This window comes from Rhinatrema bivittatum, chromosome 9 (genome assembly GCF_901001135.1).
Source record: "Rhinatrema bivittatum chromosome 9, aRhiBiv1.1, whole genome shotgun sequence".
Taxonomy (NCBI): domain Eukaryota; kingdom Metazoa; phylum Chordata; class Amphibia; order Gymnophiona; family Rhinatrematidae; genus Rhinatrema; species Rhinatrema bivittatum.
In genome coordinates this window covers 184,343,486-184,369,718 of record NC_042623.1, presented here as the reverse complement: position 1 = coordinate 184,369,718, position 26,233 = coordinate 184,343,486, and the positions used below count along the sequence as shown (strand labels likewise).

At 44.3% G+C, this 26,233-nt stretch overlaps 1 protein-coding gene across 1 annotated transcript in view; it reads right to left on the bottom strand.

Moving 5' to 3' along the window:
* Positions 1–23,090, bottom strand: part of LOC115099606 (intestinal-type alkaline phosphatase-like) — a 49,659-nt gene extending 26,569 nt beyond the window's left edge. Inside the window, exons 1-3 of the mRNA XM_029617339.1 lie at positions 23,021–23,090; positions 10,922–11,038; positions 5,114–5,229 (exon numbers count right to left, since the gene is read on the bottom strand). Coding sequence (XP_029473199.1) covers positions 5,114–5,229; positions 10,922–11,038; positions 23,021–23,090 — 303 coding nt within the window. The remainder of the gene's footprint in view (positions 1–5,113; positions 5,230–10,921; positions 11,039–23,020) is intronic.
* Between the last annotated feature and the right edge of the window lie 3,143 nt (positions 23,091–26,233).

Sequence of the window (26,233 nt, the reverse complement as noted above, 5' to 3'; positions counted from 1 at the left end):
TTTTTGTTAGGTGAGTATTATTCTGTAATGACGGCACAGCTAGAAGGTATCCAAGATGGCATTCTAGAGGTAGGATGCTAGAACTCTGAGCTCCAACCAGTGCTTGTATTTCTCTGTAGAGATTATTTTCTTGGACATGCAAAACAAAAGGAAATGGAAAGTGTGTCCTCCCTGACTCAAGTATCTACTGGTCCATTGATTCAACAATCTATACTCTGGTTTGTGTCCCCAGAGTTCACTACGTCTTCCCCCAGGTCAGAGCCTCTTGTTGCCGGGCAAAGAAAGAAGGTGTTGTTCTGGAAGTGGACCCTTGGGTCGAGGTGGAGTTGACACAACCCACAGAGAGGAGCCCTACAAGTCCCCATCATTGGCAAGTGGAGCTGAGTGGAGCAGAGGCCTAACTGAAGCATCACTAACACCAGCCCCCGTTCCCCTTAGATTGAGCCCTTGGGTGCCAGGGCCAGCTGAACTTAGGCGCGGGCCTCTGTGGAGGTGACCTGTCTCTTGTAAGATGTGGCAGGCCAGTGCAGTGGACGAACGCGGAGACAGGTTGGGCAGCGGTCAGGACAGGCAGCAGGCAACAAAGTCTGGTACGGAGTGTGGGCAGAAGCAGGGAGAGTTCAGTCAGTGTCGTGTTCAGCAGAGGTCGGGGCAGGTAGAGTTCAATCAGAGGCGATAAGCAGACACTGGTCAGTGGCAGGCAGAGATCAAGCAGTGTTGATCCAATCTGAGGTCAAGCCAAAAGTCCAATCCAATGTCAAGCCAAAGGTCCAATCTGAGGTCAAGCCAGAAGTCCGATCCAAGATGGAGGGGAACAAAGAGGAGCATGAAAGGCCACAGGAACAAGGCGAGATGCTGAAGGCAGATGAGCAGAAGACTGACCACAAAGACGAGGACTCAAGAAATAACACACAGCAGAACAGGAGCCAGGAGACAAGGAGCAGGAAGTAGGAATCAAGAACACAGTGGCAAAAGCACCTTTAGATTGAGACGACCTTTTGCCGAGGCCTGGAGTATCAGCAGAAGTGGCCTTTTATAGGCCCAGGGCAGTGTCCTCATCAGGAAGGGCCACGGGGCTTTCCCACCATGGTCCCTTTAAATTTAGACAAGGAGCATATGCGCCTAAAGAGAATGCGCTATTCTGAGCCCTGCCAGCGGCGACTTGGCTGCAAGTCCTAGAGGCCCAAGACCAAGTTGTGGAACAGTGCTCCTGCCGCAGGTGGTGACACAGTGTGCATGGGGGCCCTCATTGCTCCAGGACGTGGCGCATTTCTTTGGGTCAGGCTGGAAGTGTGTTACGCCCTTCAGTCGCAGACGGCTGCGCCCTCTCTGTCTCACCTCTTTTTTTCTCTCTCTCCTCTCCTCTGGGAAACATGGCTGCCTCCGCTTCACCTCGCCGACCTCTCCGGTGTCCCCGGCCTGGCATGGGCGATTGCATTCGCCATGTTCTCACTGAGGCCTCCTATTGCTCGCGCCTCACCCTCACCTTTGAATACATCATGGCGGGAACCTCGGGAGCGTCCCCACCGCATGACGTCACTACCTCCAGGTACTTAGCTTCTGATCTCCAACACTGCTACGAGAGCAAGGATTCCGGTCCAGCTAATTTCAACCGCTTCTGAGACGCTCGCTCAGAGTAACTACTCCTACAACCCTCCGGATTATGCTGATTCTAGGACGCCCTGTGTACCCGCTCCTCGGGGGCCCTGCTGCTCCTACCTACCCTTTAGGGTATCTTGCTCAGCAAAGTCGCTCAAGGCACCCGCTCCTCGGGAGGGTCTTGCTTTCTTCTATCTTCTCTCCAGGTACCCTGCATAGAAGGATGCCTAGGAACTCATTCCACGAGGGCCTTGCCAGCTCCTGACTTCTTCCTGGGTTACCTGCTCCTCAAAGCACCACGGCACTGGCATTCCGGTCTGCCTTTCTACCTTCACTACTGTGGAAGCTATATTCTTGGCAGCATTGCCAGTCTTGTGAGTACCTACTCTTCAGTCTCTCTACCTTGTCTCACCACAGCCCAGATTCTCAGCATACTCCGCTCCGCGAACCACTACGGGATCTGTCACAGCTGGCTACATCTCCTGTGACCGGGTACTCGGCCTACCCCGCTCCGTGGACCACTACCGGTCCCTTCACTTCCCAGCATCGGGTGACACCTACTCTGCACTTATCACCAGTGCCCGGACTGAACACTGTCATCGGAGATTACCCAGTGGTTGAGGAGAGCTGCTCGCTCCACGGGCATTGCTCTGTTGCTGTATAATAAAAGCTTCCATTCTCCTTGTGTTGCTTACTGTAGAGTCAGCCTATTGCTGTGTTTCCCCATGGGGCCCCTCCCCATGGGAGGAGTCATCGACACAGCAACCAGGGGTCCACAACCATGTCACAACCACAACAAAGTGAAAGCGGTGGTCCACAGGAATAGCTCGCAGACCGCCGAATGTAACAATCACTATGAATTTTTCTCACTCTCTCTAAATGGTTGGGAGGCATTATCTCTTCTATGAGAAAATAAAAATTACATTGATAGGGTGGAACGGTCTGTTAAAAATGACTCTGAGGAATTAGCTTTGTGTGAAGAAAAATTAACATCGGTTCAGTCTTGTAGCACGGCTTTACAGAAGGATAATTCTAAAATGCAGCGTAAACTTGAATTTATGGAGAACAGAATGCGGATTTTGAATTTTTCTTGGATCTCCCTGATTGGGCCTGTAGAATTGTTCAGGAAATACAGTTGTGCTCAGAAGTTTACATACCCCCTAGCAGAATTTGTAAGATGTGTAGCATTTTAAGAAAACATGAGTGATCAGACAAAATAAGTCTGTTATTTTTAATGTTTTATGTTAAACTATTATGCATTACAGAATAGCACAATCATTAAACAAAACATAGCAATAAAGGAAATAATAAAATGGTCCTGTTCAAAAGTTTGCATACCCTTAGTTCTTAATATCATGTTTTGCCCCCTTTTGCATCAATGACAACTTGCAGTCTATTGTGATAGTTGTGAATGAGGACCTTTATTTTCTCAGGTGGTAAAGCTGCCCATTCCTCTTGGCAAAAATCTCCAGATCCTGTAAATTATTTGGTTGATAGCATGAACTGCAGGTTTAACTTCTCCCCAAAGTGACTCAATGATGTTGAGTTCAGGAGACTGTGATGGCCACTCCAGAACCTTCACTTTCTTCTGCTGCAGCCACCGAAGGGTCAACTTGGCCTTATATTTCAGATCATGGTCATGTTGGAAAGTCCAAGTATGTCCCATGAGCAGCTTCCTGAATGATGAATGCAAATTCTCCTCCAATATTTTCTGATAAGATGCTGCATTCATCCTGCCATCAAATTTTGACTAAATTCCCTGTGCCACCATAGCTCTCACATCTCCAAAACAGCAGAGATCCACCTCTTCGCTTCATGGTAGGGATGGTGTGCTTTTCTTCATAGACCTTGTTGGCTCCTCTCCAAACATAGCGTTTATGGTTGTGACTATAAAGTTACATTTTGGTCTCATCACTCCAAATTATTTTGTTCCAGAAGTTTGGAGGCTTCTCTAGATGCTGTCTGGGATATTGTAAGCAGGCTGTTTGTGGCGTTGGTGCAGCAATGGCTTTTTTCTGGCAACTCTACCATGTAGCCAATTTTTGTTCAAGTATCTCCTTATTGTGATGCTGAAACACCTACACCACTTTGTTTCAGAGAAGCCCGTATTTCAGAAGAAGTTGCTTGTGGGTGTTTCTTTGTATCCCAACAAATTTGCCTGAAATCTTTCTTGGCCTTCCTGACCGTGGCTTGGTATTAACAGATCCCATAATTTTTCACTGATTGATCAGAGTTTGAACAGTACTGATTGGCATTTTCAAATCTTTTGATATCCTTTTCCAGATTTATAAAGTTGAACTACTTTTGCTTGCAGATCCTTTGACAGTTCTTTTGCTTTCCCCATGCTTCAGTAATCATTAAAGTCAGTGCAGCCCTGGGTGAAATGCACAAGGGTTTCTCAAGAGTTAAGAAACCCATTGACTATTTATACACAGTCACTAATTACAATAAAACAAAGCACAGTTGTCGATACCTACCCTTCATTGCCATCTCAACCTGTGTGTGTCAACTTGAGTGTATATTATCAGCCCATACATTCAAGGGTATGCACATTTTTGAACAGGACCATTTTATTATTTCCATTATTGCTATGATTTGTTTAATGATTGTGCTATTCTGTGCTGCATAATAGTTTAGTTTGAAACACATTAAAAATAACAGACATGTTTTATTTGATCACTCATGTTTTCTTAAAATGCTACACATCTTACAGATTCTGTCAGGGATATGTAAACTTATGAGCACAACTGTATATGACTGAAATTTTGAAGATCTCTCCAGAGTCTCTTCCACCTTTTAATAAAATCTGCTATCGTCCTCAGAAAAAACATGTTGCAAATACTGAAGCTCATACTGATACAGTACAAGGACAGTTAGATATAGACACCTTTTTTATGGAGAATTCCCAGGAAGAAGTGAATTCTAGAGCTACCCTATTAGATTCCTTTGTTTCGAATCTGATAAAAGCTCTAAAATGCAACTTTTCTTTAGGAATAAGGACTGTTTGTTTATGGTTCAAAAATGTTTTTTTTTTCCTGATGTAAAGTCAGACCAGACGCAGACAATTCTTGCAGACGAGACAGGATGTGTTTGCTATCGGTGCTGAACTATTCTTTTGTTTTCCCTGCAAATGTTTAGTGAAATTTGAAAATCTACGTTATATATTTTTGGATCCTAAACAACTAAACATTTTTCTTGATGCAAAAATTGCTTCACATTATGCTAATGCTACCAATTAAGGTCTCCTAGTTCTGCTTAAAATATGATTGTAGCTACCACTAGATCTGCTTTTTCTTGCTCGTCTCATTTCTTCTTATTTGTATTGCTTTAAACAGTTTCTTGTTTGTTGTTTTTCAAGCTCCTCTTTAATTGTGGGCTAAGTGAAGGTTTACATGACACGGAGTATTTGCATTCTTTGAGTTTTTCTTTGCTTTTCTTATCTCTGTAACCCATTTTCTGCAAAAACGACGCTTTGTTACTATTTGCAAAAGTTAAAAAAGAAAAAGGAAGGCACCTTGGACAATGCCAGGTAGGGGAACCTGTCCATGGTTAGCTGATTCTCCTCCCCGAGCTTCCCCTGCAGTTGCCCACTCAGGATCCGGGCGGCAGTGACGGTGGGAACGCCCATTCCTGAGGCCAAAGAAATCAACAGCTTTCAGCCTGTGAAATTTCACCGCAACCGTCGACCAACTCAGCCCCCCCTCCACACACACACACACGGATCCATCTTCAGCATTCCTGCCAACACAAACAGACACTCACACAGACACACATAGACACACACACACACATTTCCTGAGCCCCCAGCCTCACTCTCCACTCACACATCTGCTCTCAAGTCAATCCCTGTCTGCTTGCATTGACAAACCCCTCTCCAACAGTACATTATGTGTCTTGTGATTTTCCCCAGCCTATCCCAGCACCAGGATTATGCCCTAGATAACCAAACATACTGACCTAGCAAATGCAGGCAGAGACCAAAGGGCTCCATGGCAGGTCAGCCCAGCGTTTCAGTTCCATCCTCCTGCCACTAGGGGTCCTTGGAGGGTTTAGCCCATCACTGTTCTTGTCTTCGCCAGCTTTTTTCAATCTGTACTTCATCATGGTTAATAACCACTGCTAGATATGCTTTTAATTATGGTAAAATGTGCAGAGCAGAAAAGCTGCGGATTGCTGTGGCTCTACCAGTTCAGCTTAAACCATTCTTAATTTTGGAGGACACAGGATAATTTCATTTATTTCAAAGTATTTGTAATCCTGCCCCTCCAGTGTTCGGGGTGGGCAACAATATTACAGGCATAAAAAAACCCCAGCAGACTTCACATACATAATTAACAAATTAACTGACCATATTGAGACAATGGCATAATAGCATCATAACAAAACATTCCCAAAAATGAATGTGTTCTGACCTTGCTCCTGGTGGTATAGGATTGGAGAGGAAGAGCGACCTGTGAATTGGGGTAGGAAGTATGCCTTACTATGGGGGCACCTGGATACCTAAAGGTGTGAGGGAGAACGCAGCAATGAAGAGATGTGGTTTTAATGTAGCTTGTGAAGTTTTTTTTGTTTGACAGGGATCATACATGTTGTGGCAGAGAGTTCCAGAAGACCAGAACTGCAAGTCGAAAAGCTCTTTGACGAATGGAGCATAATGTGGCTAAGTGTAGGGAGGGGAATTTGGAGTAATGAATGGAGATATCTGGTGGGAACATACATTTTAAGATTGCTCCTAACCCACGTGGGATTGACATAATGAAGTGAGGGGGCAGCTCGCCCATATGGGAGACAATACACGGCAAGCTCCTCCGATATATAAACTCTTAACCACCATTTTACGGTGTGGATTCTTTCAGTTACATGGCTGCCTCGGGCGAGAGACCTGCGATAGATGGGGAGCCAGAAAGCCTTCCTTTATTTAAGGAACCGCTTTTAGGGACACTTCCTTTTTGCTGAGCTGGGAGTTTTTCCATCCTCCGGGTCTCAGGTGTTTTCCTCTTTCATGTAAAAAGGTATTTCCTTTTAATCTTTACTGGGTTTGCCATTAACTTGGGGTTCAATCTCTGGTTTGTTACCAAAAAGGGAGAAGTTCTCTTCATCGAGAAGGAACCTGGGATCAGCAGTATCCTTAAGGGGGGGAAAACCCACATCTGTCCAAGATGGAAGAGGAGGAGGAGAGCAAGGGGAGAGAAAAGTCAACACGAGCCCTGTGAAGGCTCAGTAACACCTCCCGAAGATCTTGGGAGAAGATGTACGCAACAAGTATCAACATGGTAGTATGAGGAGAAAGCGAGTATGAGGAAGATGTACTCCTGGAAAGGAAGGGGATATATGTAACTCTGTATTTGGGACATTGCAACTGGATTGGATACTTAACTTCCCAATTTCAGGGAGGCAAGGTTAAAACGTGTTCCATATTATTGGAAGGAGAAACAAAATGAATGATTTGGGCACTTGACTGCTACATCTATAAAAGTTACAAGAAAGCAAAGAGGACCCAGATTTATTAAGAAGCTCATTTGTAACATCGATTTAAAAACCAACAGTTGTAAAGATAATTTCCAGAATATCATAACTTTTCAGTAAAAGTTATTGTTGGAAACAAATTCAGTTTCCAGTGTGTTCTTACTGCCTAATTACTTCAGTGATTATCACTGCTGTGTTCAAGAATTTTACTTTGGGACAACACCAAATGCAATGCACAGGGCCTAGAAGGGAATCCTAGACATTATGGCAACTGAGCATCAACTGCTGTGTTTGAGATATTTCTTGGCCCTGTGGGACTGCTATCCGGGCCTATCTGCCCAGGGTCTAATTGTTCTCCATTAGAAGTAACTGGGTAGTATCTTGGCACTTCCATGAGAAATAATAAGAGGATCGGTGGCACCTCCACGAGATGTAATAGGGAGGTCTCTGGGTACCTCTATGAGAAGTAATGGGCTGTTGTTTGTGCAACTCCATGGAAAGGAGGCTCTAGAACGAGGGGGGTCATGGGATGAGGGTGAAAGGGGGTAGACTCAGGAGTGATCTGAGCCAGTGTCTCCCAATCTTTTCATGCCAAAGGAACACCTACATTACCAAAGATGTTGTGTGGCACACCATGGATTAGGCAGTGAGGATATGGAGACTAGAGGACCCCCTATGGGCAAAAGAAGAGCTAAGGAATCACTTAAAGCCCCACCAGCCTCTCTTCCAAATTTTAAGACGAAGGGAGAGCGGGGGCAGAGAGACTGGTGAGCATTCCCTTTAAATACAAGTGGAGGAGGAGGAGGAGGAAGAAGCCGGAGCTCCTCCACTGCTGCAGCTCCCAACACACACAGTGAAGTCGCAGGCAGTGCTCGGTGCTCGCTCACTCAGCCTGGGGATAAGACAGAGGCTGGAAGGACTCGAAGGAGGAGGTTCAGGAAGGGGAAGATGAGGAGGTGCTGTGTGCATTGTGTGTGCTGCACAAAGCGGGGGCCCAGCCATCCGTGCCCTGCACGCTGCCCGTTAATCACCGCACTCCCAGGAAGAAGCAGCACGCGCGATTACTCGCGTTCTCATAATGTAGCTTCTATGGATTTAGACGCCACCGCTGGTGTCTCTTGTTGCTGCAAAGTGCTGAGAGCAGAGCCTGGGTGCTGGCCTGGTCCTGAGCATCAGGCAGTGGTGACTTTTCTGTGGCACACCTGATGAGGTCCAAAGGGAAATATTTCTTTACAGAGAGGCGAGCGCAGGTGGTGGAGACAGTATCTGAATTCAGGAATGCATGAGGACCTCTGAGGGAGTGGTAGGGATTGTACATGTGACCCCTGGGCTGGTTGTACCAGAGGCCGCATCTCGAATCACAGTCATAGATGGAAATCTTGCCTTCGTGTCACAGTTCTTTAAACTTCAGGGTTCTCCACGTGGAGGGAATGAGAACTTTCAAGGCCTTTGCATTGCAACCACTTAAATCCCAGCTCCAAGTCATGCAAACAGCAGTGACGATCGCAGCACGGATGAGGGTTAGAGTCACTAGACAGCAAAAAACCATGCTGGAAGCATCAGTGGTTTCCACCAATACTTTTACTACGGTGTTGTAAAAAGATGAAAATAGTCTTTTCAGTTATTTAGTTCACTTATTGCTGTTACAAGTGGCTGAAATACATTTGTGACCTCTTATATTTAAATTGGTGAAGTCAATGGAGTCACTCTTTCATTTAAGGTTCCTCTCTCTTCTCACTGGTATGGGGCACATTTCATGCTTCCCCTCCCAAAGTAGGTGGAATATTAACATTGAAATTTAGTTTAGATGCCTCTTCAAATACCCTGTCCTCTCCTCTGAAGTCCTTAGGCTCCTCACAGTACTTGAAAGGCACCAGTTATTCTCCTCCTCTCATTTTTAGTATGTGAGGGATACTTCTAGTACTCTTTTTTTCCCCCAATCCCTAGTAGATGCTCCTGGGAGGGTCCACCCCAACCCCCTTTCTCTCCCTCTCCTCTCTTGCTTCTCCTCCTCTGGATGGCTGCACGTCTTTCTTTCTCTGGATACTGTCAGTCTGCAAGTTTCTGTTCAGTAGAGAGACCTCGCTTTTGTTGTTAGCGCAGGAAAAAACCCCGAAAGCAACGGAGTCCCTAGTTAGTGGCTGCTCAGAACTCAAATAAATCCTCATAAAAACATAAAAGGGATAGGGGAAGGCTGGAAAGAAACTCCCAGATCCAAAAAAAAAGTCTCCATGGAGAAGTCACAGCTTAAACAGCAGGAAAAATCAGGGGACAGCCATGGTGTGCTGCCCCCCCGGGAGGGAAACAGAGAACTCCACACCTAGGAAATGGTGGCCTGGCTTTATATACCAGAGGAGGTCACCATTTCATATCTCCCACATGGGGGCGCTACCCACCCACATTATTGTTATTAAGCTTCCTCCCCACACAAATGGAATATTCTGACTTGTTCCTGGTAGGGATCCATCAGGACCTCTCCACAGAACTGAGCAGATGTGTGGATGGGCATCGTCTTCTTCTGCCATCGTGTTTCTGCATTTAATGGGTGGGTCTCTGGGGACCTCCATGGTAAGGGGACAGTCTTCGGGGAAATAATGGGATGTCTGTAGGTTTCTATAAGGTTGCTTTACTGGTGTCTGTGGACCTCAGCAGCTCGTAAACATTTCAGAAAAATTTCCACCAAAGCCTCCGCTATCAAAATTTTCAAGTAGGGTTCCTAGGGATGATGATACCACTCAAAGGTAAAGAGGGCCTTCTTTTCCGCCAGTGCCTGCCCACGCTCCCTTCCAGGTCCTTTCCATCAACGCGCACTGCCAGGTCTCGGTGTAGCAAAAAAAAAAAAAAAAAAATGGAAAAAGTCCCGGAGCTCTGTGGAACCGTTCCACTGGAAGCTTTCTCGATGTTATTCTCGGGGGAGCCCGCCGCTCCTCCCTTAAGTGGGGCACAGGACTCAGCCGGGCCTGTTTTACAGGGGGTTGCCGGTCTCTTCCATCGTTGGAACTGTAGGGACGTTGAGTTAATGTCATGAACAAACTAAAGTCTTTCCTCTGTCTCATGAGGAGGGAGTGCGGGGCTGTAGATGTACAAGGGGAAGTCTTGTGTTTTTTTCTGGGTTACGAGTATTTGTGTGCGGGAAAGACTCCTTCTCTTATTCTTCCTTCCACTTTCAATTTCCTGTCCTTGCTACCTGGATGGAAGGGAGCCCAGCTAAGTTTGATGTTTCTTTTGGTCAGGTGGCGTTTCACCTAATCTCCTGGATTTTCCGAATATAAAAAATACTGGGAATGGAGTTTTCCTCTCTCTTATTTAAGCCTTTTTGATTGTATCTAGCTTACGTTGGCCCTTTGGCTGGGAAATGAACCTGGGAGTTCGGGTTGGCTGCAGGAATGTGGCTTGCAGTAGCATGGAAGTGAGATCGGTTCATCTAAGCATGGGTAGCGAACCAACATCACAAACTACCCCTGGTGCTGGACCCTCCCAGTAGCTAAGAGTAAGGATTGTAACTGCAGTTTACAGGCAGTCTTCTGCTTTTTTGGTGACTAGTATCCAGCCAGCCAGACTCTCTCACCCAGTGGGGTCTTTAAAGGAAGATTTGTGGCCATTAAAGATGACCATGGCCAAGCAATATCACAATTACCTAGGTCACTGACTCCTACTGGGTTGGCCACTACCAGCAGTACCTTAAAGGCGCGTGGCCTTTCGTTCTGTCATTGCATTCAGTCTGCATCCACAATCCATGCATTGGAGAAAAGATTCATTCCTGATTCTCCCACCTCTACCCTCGTCCCAACAGAAATGTCAAAGTGTGGCCGATAGGATTTGGTGTCGGCAGTGTGCAAGCCTTCCTCGTACTCACCATCCCCGAGGAACAGGAGAAGGTTCTTTGCTCGGTGATGAATTGGCTTCAGCGCCAAGGCTGCATCAATAGCCTTCTTGGCTTGCCCATTCCAGAACGACGGCTTCTCTTCTTCCACTGTGGAAACGAATACTTTCTTTTTTAGTAAGAAGAGGGAAAGGGATAACATTTGGGACGATGTTTCCAAACCATCTTGTATTTCTTGATAAATTAAAAAGGAATGCCAGCAGCATAGACGTGACCAAAAGGAATTAAAGGAACTGATGCAATATAGTGCGCTCAGGCTAGCGCACAGGTTAACCTGCGGCTGGACATGCGTTTTGGACACGCTAGGCTAACACCCGATGCAATAAGGGGATTATTACGTCCAAAATGCGCATCCAAACTTGCGCATAGCTAATAGCGCTCATCATATGTAAATGCCACGTAGATGAGGCTATTAGCTATTACCCCACGATGCAAAAAATTGCCGTACACCCAAGGTATACTTTTTACCACGTCAATTCTTTCTGTGATTCCTCCTACTTTTATTTATTTATTTATTTATTTATTTATTTATTTATTTAACATGTTTTGTATACCGTCATTCAATTTCGCCAACAATCAGCGCGGCAAAAAGTCATCTGTAAGGAAAGGTTTTGGGGTTTGATTGTTTGATTAACACTTATACAATAATTATTACATATTAACAATTTACAATCACAGCGATGTTCATACATGTGTTAATGTTGATATAAATAATATAAAAGAATTGTTGTTACATATAGGCTAGAGGTAGTAGGTAAGATCGATTGCACATTGTCTTAGGTGTTCAAATGGTGGGAGTAATTTAATTGATTGAGGGATGGAGCGTTTTTTTCTTGGTGTTGGGTTGCGTGGTTGATTGGTGGTCTTGTTGAATGAGTGAGTTTGAGTAGGCTCTGGTGAAAAGCCAGGTTTTCAGGTCTTTTTTTGAAAATTTTGATGCATGGTTGATTTCTTATTTCCATGATGATGAAGCCATGGACATCATCTTGATACTTAGTAGGAGGAACCACAGAAAGCAGCAACATGAAAAAAAAAAAAGTCTTGACGGCAGCCAGGTTAGAAAAACGGACGCTCAATTTACTATCGTCTGCTTTTCTAACCCTTGGCTGTGCGCACACTCCTAGGCACCCGATGCCAAGGATGTGCTAGGGACGCACAATCGATCCCTAGCGCGTCCTTTTTAGCGCGGCACCTCCTTACCATACTGTATCGGGCGCCCAGGACATGTGGCTGTGCATTGCCCCCAAAGTGAGGGCAGTGCCTAACAAATGAGCACTGCAGCCAGGGATAGCTGACCAGTAACTGGACATGGTGCATGGAGAAAAGAGCGCTGGGCACTGACCCAGCCTGCAGCATTGAACCTAAGAGACCCCCCCCCTCAAACAGGATCACCAACAAATACATTTCTTTAGATTTTTATATTCTGCTTCTCATACTTTAAAGCAGATTGCATGCAGGTACTGTAAGGATTTCCCTGTTCCCAGAGGGCTTACAATCTAAGGCCAGGGTTCATCATTCCTTGTGGGATCCTTGCGGAACGATGAACGCGGCGGTAAAAGGGGGCGGGGGAGGGGCAATAGGCTGCAGCCGGCCACGCTGCACACTATCACGGGCATAGCGCCACCGTAAAAGGCGTTGCTATTTCCCGCAATAATGTTCTTTCGCAGGTTGGAAAATAACCCCGTCAGTTTGGAGCTGAGGCAATGGATGGTAAAGTGAGCTGCCCAAGGAGCAACAGTGGGACCCAAACCCTGGTTCTTAGCTCACGGCTGTAGCCACTAGGCTACTCCTTCAGCCCATACATTTCCAACTCCAGCACTTGCACACAATAGGGCCTACTAACCTGCTCTGAATTTTTAGGTAATATGCAAATATGCAAAGTGTTATTAAAGCCACTGACGTAGAGTGCCACAAAAAAGAGAGAGAAAGCGAGGACTGTGGGTATTTTGTGGAAACAGAGTCTATGCTGAGACCGGCTACAACAGCGCGTGCCCATTCACGTGTCGAAATAAAACCACCCCAAACATGCCAGGAAGGAGAGAATCTGCTCCTCACATGCTAGCTCTGACCAGGCCCATCCCTTCCCTGGCGACTTAAAAATCAGTTCAGATATTCTATCGGGACTCGTTCCGCCACCGCCAGTGACACGTAGCCGCCTGTGGCACTTCCTCTAAGCCACGGGATGTGGCCAGAGAGCTCCATGCCCCTAAGGGGCAGGCTGAGGTAGCCCTGCTATTACCCCTAAGAACAGCATTCATTTCTCAGAGCTTCCCCGCTCACCTTACATTAAATAAAGAAAACCTTCTCCTGCCGCCCGCTGAGCCTTTACATTCAGACACCTCGCTCGCAGTGCTTCCTGCACAAGGTTTTTTTTCCTGCGGAAATTGTAGGAGATGAAATCTTGGGGTTCAGAATTCACCCTGACCCGAAGGGCGCCCGCAGTCATGTGGTCCAAGCCTCGCATCCAGCTCGCCGTCTGTGCGGTCATCAGTCGGGAGATTCAGGGGGCTCGAGTGAGACTTTCTGTACTTCTTTTGGGATTGATTGCCGCTGGAAATCCAGCAAGAGAACGATTATTTAAGTTTTTGTAAAAAAACATGGCTTTCCCCCTAATTGAACGGATGGTTTACTGGGAGAGGTAGGGCACAGATTCATTTTGTGCAAAGTATTTTAGACTGTGTGCGTATTAAAATTAAGGTAAATTGTTATACGCTGCTTTTGATTGGCCATTTTTGTCAGAAGGCGGTTCATGAAAAGCTTTTAAATAAATAAATACATCTCTTCATGTCTTGAGAAGAGAGAAGCAGGATTGCGATGTTAAACCCCTGGGCAGAGTACTGCAAGAAACTTGCCAAGCGCGACAATGCAAACACAAAAATATCTGAGTAAAAATGACCAGAAACCCAAATGATCATTTCCAATGTCACTGCTCTCCCCCAGCTTCAATGAGTAACAGCTGCCTGGGTACCTGAACTGAAGAGCTTAAGCAGCCTGTAAAGTTATTAACTCCACACAGCAGTCTGAAGGGGGCGCTAGCGAGCTTGCTGCCAGAGTGACATGCGCGAGATCTGCTCATTGGAAATGATGGCAGAAAAAGGCCAAAATGCCCCAACCAGTTTGCCCAGAAGCAACCCATCCCAGTGGGCATTGGGTTCCCATCTACAGCCCAATGTCCGCTTCCACTTCCCCATCTCTCTCAGCCAACCTCTCAAGTTGTACTAATGCCTTTTGTGGGTACTAACTGCTGCTCCATGCAGATTACCCTCTCACCTTCTGTTTAGGATAGTAATTGCTGCTCCATGCAGGTTACCCCCTCACCTTGTGTTTAGGATAGTAATTGCTGCTCCATGCAGGTTACCCTCTCACCGTCTGTTTAGAGTCGTAATTGCTGCTCCGTTCAGGATACTCCTCTCACCTTCTTTTTAGGGTTGGCAATGTCGCTCCATTCAGGTTTCTCCTCACTGGTTTAGGGTCGCGACTGCCGCTCCGTGCAGGTTACCCCCTCACCTTGTGTTACGTTTGTAACTGCCGCCCCATGCAAGTTACCCTGAGCTTCATTAGCACCCTCTGTGCTTTGGAGCCACAGCTCAGTAACACCTCCAAGGAAAACTGCTGTTCTCTCCAAATACTTATCCCTAAGAGATAACTGCCATGGCCAATGGTGAAGTGAGTAAAATGGAGGCGGCTTTTACAGTCACGTGGTATCAAAAAAACAGCAAACCTTCTTTTTAACACAGTGCCTTTCCTCCTAAGTGCACCAGGCAAATTATAACAGTAATAAAAACACAATTTCAGAAAAATAAAAATGAATGCATACATAATTAAAGCAGATAAGAAGCATAACAATTAAAATCAGAACACACCACAATAACACAACTTATGCATACTGGACTGGGCGTGTCAACTCAATAATTAGAAATGCAGACCTACTTCATATAAAAAAAAGAAATGGTGATTTAAAAACATCAGCACCAACTTGAAATACTAATATATATATATAAATGCATGGCTAAACCAAATGTAGAATATAAAATAAAATCAATACGTACCAGGGCCACAGAACCAATACGCCTAGAACTTAGCATAGAATCTTGCTACCATTTTAAAACCACTGAAATAAAGCAGGATTTAGAGATATGAGATCCGACAGACAGAGAACTCTACATCCAAAACAGTTCCACCACTTATATTCATTTCCAGAGCACCACTTGACTTTCATAGCACTGTACAGATACAAATAAGCAGTCCCTTCTCTGTAGAGCTTACAATTAGTCAAGACAAATGTACAGGACAAGAGAGACTGGGAATTTAATGTATTAAGAAAATGGTTAAAGCAACAAGGATGAGACTAGGAGAATCAGGGGTTAAGATTTAAACAACCAAAGGTGGTGGGTTTTTAGGCTGGATCTGAACAGGGCCACATCAGGGGCGTGACGCACTAATTCAGGAAATCTATTCCAAGCACACGGAGCAGCAAGGTGGAAAGCACAGAGTCGGGACCTGGTGGGAGAGGAGAAGGGCACAGATAAGAGTGACTTGTTGGATGAGCAGAGTTCACAAGGAGGGGTGTAGGGACAGATAAGAGAGGAGAGGTAGTGAGGAGCTGCAGAGGGAAGGCTCTTGATGAATAATACATAATAAGGAGGGGAAATAAAAAACACAAAACCAGATAACGTTAGGTTTATCAGTTCTTCCATGGCAAACATGACATTTCATCGGAAGCTAACAGATAGGAAAGCTTCGTTAGAAACCAGGCTTAAGGACACCAAGATCTTTGGCCAAGCACGGAGTTCCTTTGGCATCGTATTCCACAGTGAGAGAACGGATCTTGAGAAGGCCCCATTCCCATGCCTTTCAAGACAGGGATCATTAGGTAAAGCACCGCAGCTCACGCGAAATAGCAGTTGTTCTGCGAAGCAGTCCATCCATAACTGATCTGTTCCCAAATCTCAATGCCATGTGGATAATCTGCAGCCTATGGATGAACTTAACCAGTAGACCCTTAGTCAGGGAATTATAATATTCAAGCTTTCTGGTGACAAAAGTAAACTTCAGTTTTGCTAAGTCTTTGTTGTTATATAGGGGTAGGCAACCTCCAGTCCTCACGGACACCAATCCGCTTGGGTTTTCCGGATATCTGTAACCTTATTAATTTCTTTAATTTGATTTTGGCCACTTCAAAGTGAATTACATTCCAAGCACTGTATGCAGTCTTACACGTATGCCCTGCCTTTTCAGTCCTATATTAAAAAGCAATTCCTATATCAATACATAACTTCAAATACAAAACTATTAAAACCAAAGAGTGATAGGGACAGGCTTAATCCGCTTATTGTAAGCTTTGTTTAGTGCATCGCCTGCGACCTCTGTTGGATAAAGGGATCTTTTTGGTCGGTTGTTCAGACTCTTGTCTTTTCATGCATGGACTACTGCATCGGCTTGCTCACCAGCTCCCAGGCTTCAAGTGGTCCAGGATGTGGCTGCTTGGTCAGCTTCCCATTATTATTTTTTTTTTTTGTAACACTGGCTGCCTGTGAGGGGTCGGGTTCAGTTTGAAAACACGTCGTCGATTCTGAAGATGGTAAGGTAGGGGGTCCCAATTTAATGAGTGAGCAGCTTCACTGGGATGAGCCTCTTAGTGCGCCATCTTCCCCTCAGGAGGTGCTATTGACTCCTCCCTCTTGCAGAGTGATTAAAAAGGCCAAATTGTGAGCTAGGATGTTTTCAGCGACGGTGCTTTTGCTCTGGAATAAACCACTATCGGACATCAGGTTGGAGATGAATTCCTCGATATTCCAGAAAAAGCTCTTCTGGGCCGCACTTTCATGCCACGCGACGGCTCTTGCGTGGTTGCTTTGGGTGGTCACATTTTTTTTTTTTTTTTGACCAGCGAGATGGTTAAAAATGTTTTAAAAGAAAGACCTCAGCGCCCATTTAAATCCCACGCCCTGCTCTCACCAAGGGATGGAGCTCCTGGAACACAATTTCTAAACATAACAAAGCATTCGATTTACAAAAAAACTGCAACCTCCGTGGCCAAGGCAATTATACTTTTCCCTGTTTATTTAAAAACATTGTCATTCCACGCATATCAGAAACATCAGTCAGAAAATGGAGTTCTGCAGGCAGGTGAAGCAGCGTGCATGCAAATCTCTCTCATGCATGCACACTAGGGAAATCTGAAAATCCGAGCAGACTGGCGTACACGGGGACTAGAAGACAGTGCCCACCCACGCTTCTCAATATTACACAGATGACGCACATGGGAAAATGCTTTTTTAACAACCTGATTAATACAGGCCTCGAGGTTCAAATCTGAGACAAGCATAACCCCGAGGTTGTGAACTTGCAGTCTGCTCAAAAGGGGAATAGTGTTCGAACGGAGAGGCGTTTCCCGGCTGTCAGACAACATTACCTGCTGTCAGGGCAATATAGGCTGGAGAACACGATTCCTCGGATAAATGCCCTTCCACGCATTTATGTGCCGTCTCGTTCACTCCGCTCTGCTATGCTGGCCTGTTGGAAGTCCCTTTTTGTACACCTGGATGAAGCTAGGGAATGGACTTTCTCAGTCACAGGTCCAGCATTGTGGAACAGCCTTTCAGAACAATTACATCCATTGCTGCCCTGAATGAAGATGTAAACCTCTCTTTTTAGGCTAGGTTTTGTTGTGGATGCCTTAGTTATGCATTCCTTTCTTGAAGTCCTATGGCTAGCATGTGAGACTTTTTTGCTGTGTACTAGCAATGTCTTTTCCATCTTTTGAATATGGAAGAGTACACTGTGTTGTTTACCTTAGGTTTTTTTTGTGTGAGTTCTGTGTTTTTATTTATGAATATGTTCGATGTGATCCTCCCTGAATGTTGAGGTACGAGTGGACTCGAAACTTTTAATAAAGTACATTTGGCAGGCTTTGAACTGGGGGGTCTGCCTGGATGAGCACTGGTGCCCTGCTGAAGAGGCCCACAAAGCGACAAGCTGAGGCAGCTTCAGATCAGGATTGGTCCAGGGCCATGGCCCCGCCCCTGAGGATCTGGGTTGGTCCTTAGTGGGCTTATGAAGGGCCTGCCGGGCGTGCTGCCCTTAAGGTCTCGATCTCTAGCTCGAGTGCCCAGGCAGTCAAGTCAAACCTTCTTCCTAGCTCCAGTTACCAGAGAAAACTCAGTTCCTGAATGTTTATGTATTTATTTAAAAGACGTATATACCACACAATCTAGGCAGTTTCCAATTGAAAAACATACATATTAAAATAAGCTGATTGCTTTTGGAAGTGCCTGAGAGCTGAGGATCCACCTCGCTTTTCTGTCACGGAATGAGAAGGCATCAGGAGTAGCTGCACTGTTACAGCTGTGAGGTTCTACCTGGAGGCCCGGAAGTCTGAAGGAAACAGCTGGAGCTCTAGTAGAAGCAGTGGTGGTTTTTTTTGTGGGGGGCCCAAGTTTAACATGAGTGGGCAGTTGACCTAGAGATCTAGGCCCTACTAGTTGTACTCTTATCGATAAATAATGCCTTAGAATGCATCTGACATTGAATTTCTAAGTAGTTTCATCATGAGTGATGATTTGAAATATTTTAATTCTACTATTTCAAACATTTACCAGCATTAAAAATACCTTATTGATCTATATTAATTTATTTTATATTTATTTCAGTTTATAAATACACATCATGTAAAAAGTAACAGACGTTTAACAGAAACATCAGATTCAATTACGTAATAAAACAAAAATCAATGTATTCTTTTATGAATCCTCTTCCCAAAAATGCAGAGAATATCATAACTGTAATAAAACAGCAATAATCATAACACTCATCATAAGAACTTAAGATTTTCAACAGGCGTAGGACAGAACTAGGATATGCAAAAAAAAAAAAAAAAAAAAATGTATTCAGTGACAACAAAATAAACTCCCTCCAATGCCAAACATTTTGTGAAATAAGACAAATCCCTACAAAAAACCCCAAAACCACCACCTAGAACCTTCCCATGCCGTACCATAAAAGCAGTAACTCTCGGCACTCAAACAGCAGGAACCTTATCTAAAAAAAGGCAGCAAAGGCAAACATTACACCAAGCCTTAGAACACTAATACACCACCTAAGGGGCAAACAAAACAAGCCGAACTGCTACAAATCCCTACAGAGAAACTACATGCTAGCCAAAATACTGTACCTCTGTTACACATGCACCACACAGACAGACCCCTACCCAATACAGAATAAGGGACTACAAGTTAGAAACAAGCATGCAGACAAAACTGAAACAGAAAGCCTGAGAAAACAGACTCTGTGAACATGGGAATACTGAAGAAATAGCAGAATGGCGGCATGATTTTGTTAAAACGCTGTTGCAGTGAAAAGCGGCATTTTGACTTTCTGGAGAAAGCTGATCGTGTGTTAATTCAAAGCCTGCGATTGAATGTGTGGATGATTGCCTATGAAGTTTGGCCTCTATCAAGTTGTGAGTAGAGTAGAAAAACGAAGCTGGAAGATGCACGCGGGAAGTACTTGAGAGGCAGAGTAAAGGCTAAAGAATATTGTTTGGCTATAAGTCAAAGTGCACAGCTGACCAGATAAATGCTGCCAATCCATAATAAGGCAAGAGGCATTTCTTCTGGAAGCAGGGCCAGTACAAGGGTATTAGGTGCCCTAGGTGAACCTTACAGCTCTGTGTTCCTCCCACCCCACCCCCAAGACCTCCCGCACACAATTAAAAATGATGCATGTACAATAACATATTTTAATGAAAAAGAGCATTGTGAGGTACAAATAGACCCTTGGAATCAATGTGGTATATTAGGCCAATTTTAAAGCATTTGGGTGTGAGCTTAGCCCTCAGAAAGCCACAATTACAATATAGTAAACCTCCCATACCAAACCAACACTACCTGCCATCACGCACACAGTAACAATCCTACCTATGAAAAGTCAACACTGCAAATGTTATACCAAGCCCTAAAACACCAACACACCTCCTAACAGGAAAACAGAACAAGCCAGGCTGCTCTAGATACCTACACAGAAAGTACATGCTAGCAGAATACTTCAGCTCAATTAAACACACAGAACACGAACAGATCCTCATTAAATACAGAATAAAGACACCATAAAGTATCAACAGAAATGTGCAGACAAAACACAACTGAAAACCAGAAGATAGACTCTGTGTGCAGTACAACAATGGAAAAACAGAACTATCATCATTCCTCAAGAAACATCAAACAATAAAATCAAGAAATACAAAACATCAATCATAATAGTGAAACCATACTAATACAAATAATAAATATTTCAAAATAACTGATGAATTGAATATCCAATACTTTAAAACTCTTATACAAATATTTTAAACTTTCCCAAACACCAATAAAATACTTTAAAAAGTAGACACATCAAATATCGCCCAACAATTAAAACTAATGAAAAAAAATCCCCCTGCCTCCATACCTGGGAACTTTTGATTTTCAGTCACTCTGAGATTGTCCTGGATTAGTTGGGGGCGGAGGAGGCCATAAACTTTCTCCTCTCTCTCACATATACCCATGATTCCTAACACTCATACATGCTCACACACACAAATGCACACATGCCCATAGACACTCATTCACACACATGCCCAGAGAGGTTGTGGATGATAGCTACTATGCATTGAACATGCCATTGCACTGGTAACCAATGTAAAGATTGTAGGACAGATGTCACAAATGATAAATGGTCATCCTTTCACCCAGTCTCGAAACTAGAAATAAGCAAAATCATAACAAAACTAATATCAGCTACTCACCGTCTCGACCTGATTCCAGCCTCTTTGCTGAAGCAAGTAAACCAAACAATAACTCCCATAATCACACATGTCAATCTTGCCTTCACAGAAGATTGTATGCCCCAAAATCTAAAACAGGCAGTTATAAAACCAATTTTGAAAAATAAGTCAGGAAGCTCTGATGATTGAGATAACTACAGACCAATCTCTAACCTAACCTTTCTTTCGAAAATTCTTGAAAAGGCAGTTCTTTCCCAATTAGAGTCTCATCTAGATGACAAAAAAACCCCTATACCCTAACCAATTTGGCTCAACAGAAACCCTTCTACAATCCATAACAGACCCTATATTGCGGTGCTTGGACTCCGATAAATCATACTGCCAAGTTCTGATCGACTTATCAGCTACCTTCAACACTGTTTACCATAATCTTCTATGCCATCATCTGTGAAACATGGGTATTGATGGAAATGTACTAAAATGGTTCGTCTCTTTCCTTGCTGACAGATCTTTCCAAGTAAAACTTGATAATCACCTATCCGACACATTCCAGGGCACAACTGGCGTCCCACAGGGTTCTGTGCTATCAGCCACCCTATTTAATATCTACATGCTGCGAATGTGCAAATTAAATTACTAACTGACCTTTCTATATGCAAACGATCTACAATTCTATATCCCTCTAACAAATGTTTTTGAAAAAACAGCATCACTTATTTCTGAATATATGATCACCATGCAAGAAAAACTTGCACAACTGAAACTATCAGCGAACCCAAAAAAATCTGAACTAATTTGGTTGAGCCGAAACCCACCAAAATCTATTCCATCCAGCATTGATCGCGGATACTGCTAGCTAAGTCCGGCACTCAGGTAAGGGATCTTGGTGTCCAAATTGATGAAAACTTATCTATGCAGAGCCACATCAGCAAACTGATCAAATCTGGTTTCCAGAAACTACAAATCCTGAGCCGACTGAAACCTTGACTAAGCACAGCTGGCTTCAGAACCATTTTACAATCCCTAATATTCTCAAACTTAGATTTCTGCAATTCTCTATTTCTAGGACTTCCAGCTAGTCACCTTAAACCACTCCAACCTCTGCAAAATGCTGGAGCCAGACTACTGACCAGAAAACCTGGCTATTCGACAATGCCTACTCTCTGCCTGGTATAACCAATGCCCCCTCACTCTGAAAACCAACTATGTCCTGCACATTACCCCCTATTCTCATCCCCCCTACAACGATTACAAATGCATCATATATGTCTGTCTCTGAAGTTCACCCTTCGATTTGGAATGTTTAGCCGTATTCATGCCTGCCTTTATAACTCACCCTTTGACTGTGCATGTTAAACCTGTACATTGTATGTTATTATTATATGTGTGTATGTTTTACACATCAATATTTTATTTTGTGTTTTATATTTTTGTTTTACTGTGAATAATTTTTTATGATTGTTCCCATGTTATCTGCACTGAATGTATCAGTATGGAAGCTGCGGAATTCAAGATTTTTAAATAAATGTTGAGAACTAATGACTGAAGGACTATTCATTCCAGATTTCAGCCCTTCACAGTGGATTACATTCAGGGACTGTAGATATTTCTCTGTCGCCAAAGGACGCACAATCTAGGTTTGTACCTGAGGCAACGGGTCACAAGGAGCAGCAGTGGGATGTGAATGCTGGTTTCCCTGGTTCACAGCCCACTGCTCTAACCATGAGGCTACTCCTCTACTCTAAAAGCTGGGGGGTCTAGAAGTGGTTTGAGATGATGGAGGAGATGCATGCTGAATGTGAGATTTCATGCATAAACAGTCCAGAAACATGTAAACATTCCCTAAGTAGACTAAGAGGTGTGGTTGTGAAGATATTTTAGACACTTCCTGGGTGCTGACGTCATTCTTAATGCCCCACAGCTCGCCCAAGGTTTTCCCCATCTTCTGCCCCCGCCCGCTGGACTGGCTAAAACCGGCGCTGTGTTCTAGGGTCTCCCACCTTACCCAGGCCAGCCTGAAAGGCTTATGCCGATCCAGATCTGGACTCGAAGCGCCTCCGCCTGTCCTTAGAGGGAGTGGAACAAGTTCAGAGAGAAGGCAAAGGGGGGAAAGTCAAGAACTGGCTGGGCCTGCCAGGGTCCAGATCCTGCATCGGACGGGGGCCACCTCATCTGCTCCCTTCCCTTGCCACCCAGGACTTACCCCAAACGTGTAAAAATGGCCCCACACCGGCTAAAGAAAGCATTTCTCAGACACCGAATGGAAAGGGAAGAAGGCAGAGAATGGAGACAGCGTGTGGCAGCCCTACCTGGAAGAACGGCACAGGAGGAGAGCACCCAGACGCAGAGCAGAATGCCGCACTGCAGCGGGCGCTCCATGGCGTGACTGGGAGAGAGGGCAGCGGGGAGCTGGAGACCTCCTCCGTCGTACAAGAATTTAAACTTCTAATTTGCTTCTGCTGTCACCTTTGGACCTGCTTGACTCCATGCTCATTCTCAGCAGGCTGGAAGATATCCCCAGAATAAACAAGTCATAAAACATTTTCAGAGCCATATCGCAGGCAGCAACAGGATGCGAGGGTCACTACCATGTCCGACTTAGCGGGCCTGGTAAAAGGGAACCGGGACACGTCAGAGCAACCTCTGTCCCTGACGCTGTCTGTGACTACTGATGACAAAAACAGGCACTTTTGCTTGAATTCTGATGTTATTTTTTTACATATATCATGAGATTTTCTTTTAAAAGTTACGTTACAAATAAGTAATGCTATCAGCATTAAAATACAGGAATTTCCAACCTTTAGAAGCAACATGGGGAAATACAGAGCACAACGTATGCTGGGGAGGTCTAAGTGTGTGTGGTGGTGGTGGGGGGGGGGGGGGGCGGCAGTGTGTGAGGTAGGTAGATCTCAGTGTGGGGGAGTCATAGGGAGGACTGGGTGGCAGTGAGGGGGTTGGTAGATCTCAGTGTGGGGGAGTCATAGGGAGGACTGGGTGGCAGTGAGGGGGTTGGTAGATCTCAGAGGTCCAGAGTTCACTGCAAGAGTCCAGGGATTGAATTCCACAGCCCCAGCTTCCAGCGGCCCCCCAAGCTTGGCTCATCTGTTGACTGCTCCCTGCATTCCCCGGGAGAGGAGTCCAGAGGCCCCAGCAAGGATCCAGGGATTGACTTCCACAGCCCCAGCTTCCAGAGGCCTCGCGCCCTTTGCAGTAGAAGAGGACAGGAAGCGCACAGCTAATGGAGTGAAGATCAATTTATTGCTGGTTAAAGAGGATTGGTAAGTATAGCTTTGGGAAATCTTTGGACTTATAAAAGTTTGAAGAAAGGTGAAATAGTGGGATATATTCTTAAAGTTTGTGTGTGTCTGAGGTATTAACCAAGCCAGAGATAGTTAATTCTAGTGTCTGCCTTTCCTACCCACTCAACCCTTTTTAGGCAAGAAACACTTTCTCATTAAAAATCAATTAGGCTCTTATCTAAATCATACTATTGTACCAGCCCTTATTGAAAGTTTAATCATCCCGTTGTAGGACATACCTAGGATGCATACCTAGGATGCATACCCTATGATGCATACCAAGTGATTTGCTACTCTTTAGTTTGTCAATCTGGCCTACTACATCTTCAAGGTTCACCCTAGGGTACTGAAGGAACTCAAAAATGAAATTTCTGATCTATTACTTAAATTGTGTAACCTATCATTAAAATCATCCATTATACCTGAAGACTGGAGGGTAGCCAATGTAACCCCAATATTTAAAAAGGGCTCCAGGGGCGATCCGGGAAACTATAGACCAATGAGCCTGACTTCAGTGCCAGGAAAAATAGTGGAAACTATTCTCAAGATCAAAATCATAGAGTATATAGAAAGACATGATTTAATGGAACATAGTTAACATGGATTTACCCAAGGGAAGTCTTGCCTAACAAATCTGCTTCATTTTTTGAAGGAGTTAATAAACATGTGGATAAAGGTGAACCGGTAGATATAGTGTATTTGGATTTTCAGAAGGCGTTTGACAAAGTCCCTCATGAGAGGTTTCTAAGAAAACTAAAAAGTTATGGGATAGGAGGCGATGTCATTTCGTGGATTACAAGCTGGTTAAAAGACAGGAAACAGAGAGTAGGATTAAATGGTCAATTTTCTAGTGGAAAAGGGTAAACAGTGGAGTGCGCCTCAGGGATCTGTAAATTTGCAGATGATACTGTTATGGTTTTGTAGGAAATTGTGAACCCCGGGCCGAGATGAGAGATATCTCTGCCCTCAGGAAGAAGCCCCATGGACCTCACTGTCGGTGAGCGTGGCCTCAGTGACTTAGGACACAGCTGTGAAAGAGACTTTATTAGGGAGAAAAAGAAAATGCATAACCCGAGGAGCGGGAAATGCAATAACACAGTTCTTATTTATTTATTTATTTAAAACCTTTTCTATGCCGTCGTTCAGTAATCACCATCACAACCGTTTACAGATAGGCAGGTAAAGTAAGAGTTAAATTGGGTAATATTAATTAACAAAGTGCCAGTAAATTCCGGTTACAGAGTTACATAATAAAGAATATTTGAATGAATATTTGATGAATGTCATGAAACTTGTCCATTTATATGTGAAGTTTACCTTACATGTATAATACTTTTGTACTGTATATTTCATTAAAAATTAGCTGTAAAATAACAATAAAAATATGTGCATCTATTTAATTACGTTCTGTTTTAATTCTGCTCTGTGAGCTGATGTTCTGCTGCCGGCTTAATTAATATTTATTCTAATCTCCGTTCTCTTTGTAAAATGCTTGTTTGAAAAGCCAGGTTTTTAAGCTTTTTTAAAAAAGTTTGAAATCTTTCTGCAGTCTAATCTCAAGGGGCATGGTGTTCCATAGTATCAGTCCTACTAATGATAGAGCCCGCTCTCTAACTTGGGTCAGTCTTGCTGTCCTAGCTGAAGGGATGGGTTAGGACGGCTTTCTTGGCCGATCTAAGATTTCTCTGTGGGACGTGCACACGCAGTGCTGTGTTCAGCCACTTCGCTTTTTCTTCATTAATTAATTTGTGTATAGTGCATAGTGTTTTGTAATGTACCCGCTGTTCTATGGGTAGCCAGTGTAATTCTGCTAGAGTTTTCAGTGATGTGATCATTTCTCCTTTTGCCAGTAAGTATTCTTGCGGCCAAGTTTTGTAAGATTTGGAGTGGTCTTATTGTTGTGTACGGTAATCCCAAAAACAGTGTGTTGCAGTAGTCCGTGCTGGCAAAAATTAGAGCTTGAAGTACTGTTCGAAAGTTTGTTGGTGTTAGTAACGGTTTTAGTCTCCTTAGGACCATCAGTTTGGCGTAACCTTCTTTTACATTCAGTGATACGTGTTGTTTCAGACTGAGTTCCGTGTCAATTATTACACCAAGGTTCCGCACCTTCTCGGCCAGTTCAACGCTCTGATTATTTTTTAGCATAATTGAGATATACTCAGGTTGATACAGTAGATGAGCAGGTCCGGTAGTGGCCCGCAGTGCGGGGTACACCAGGAGACT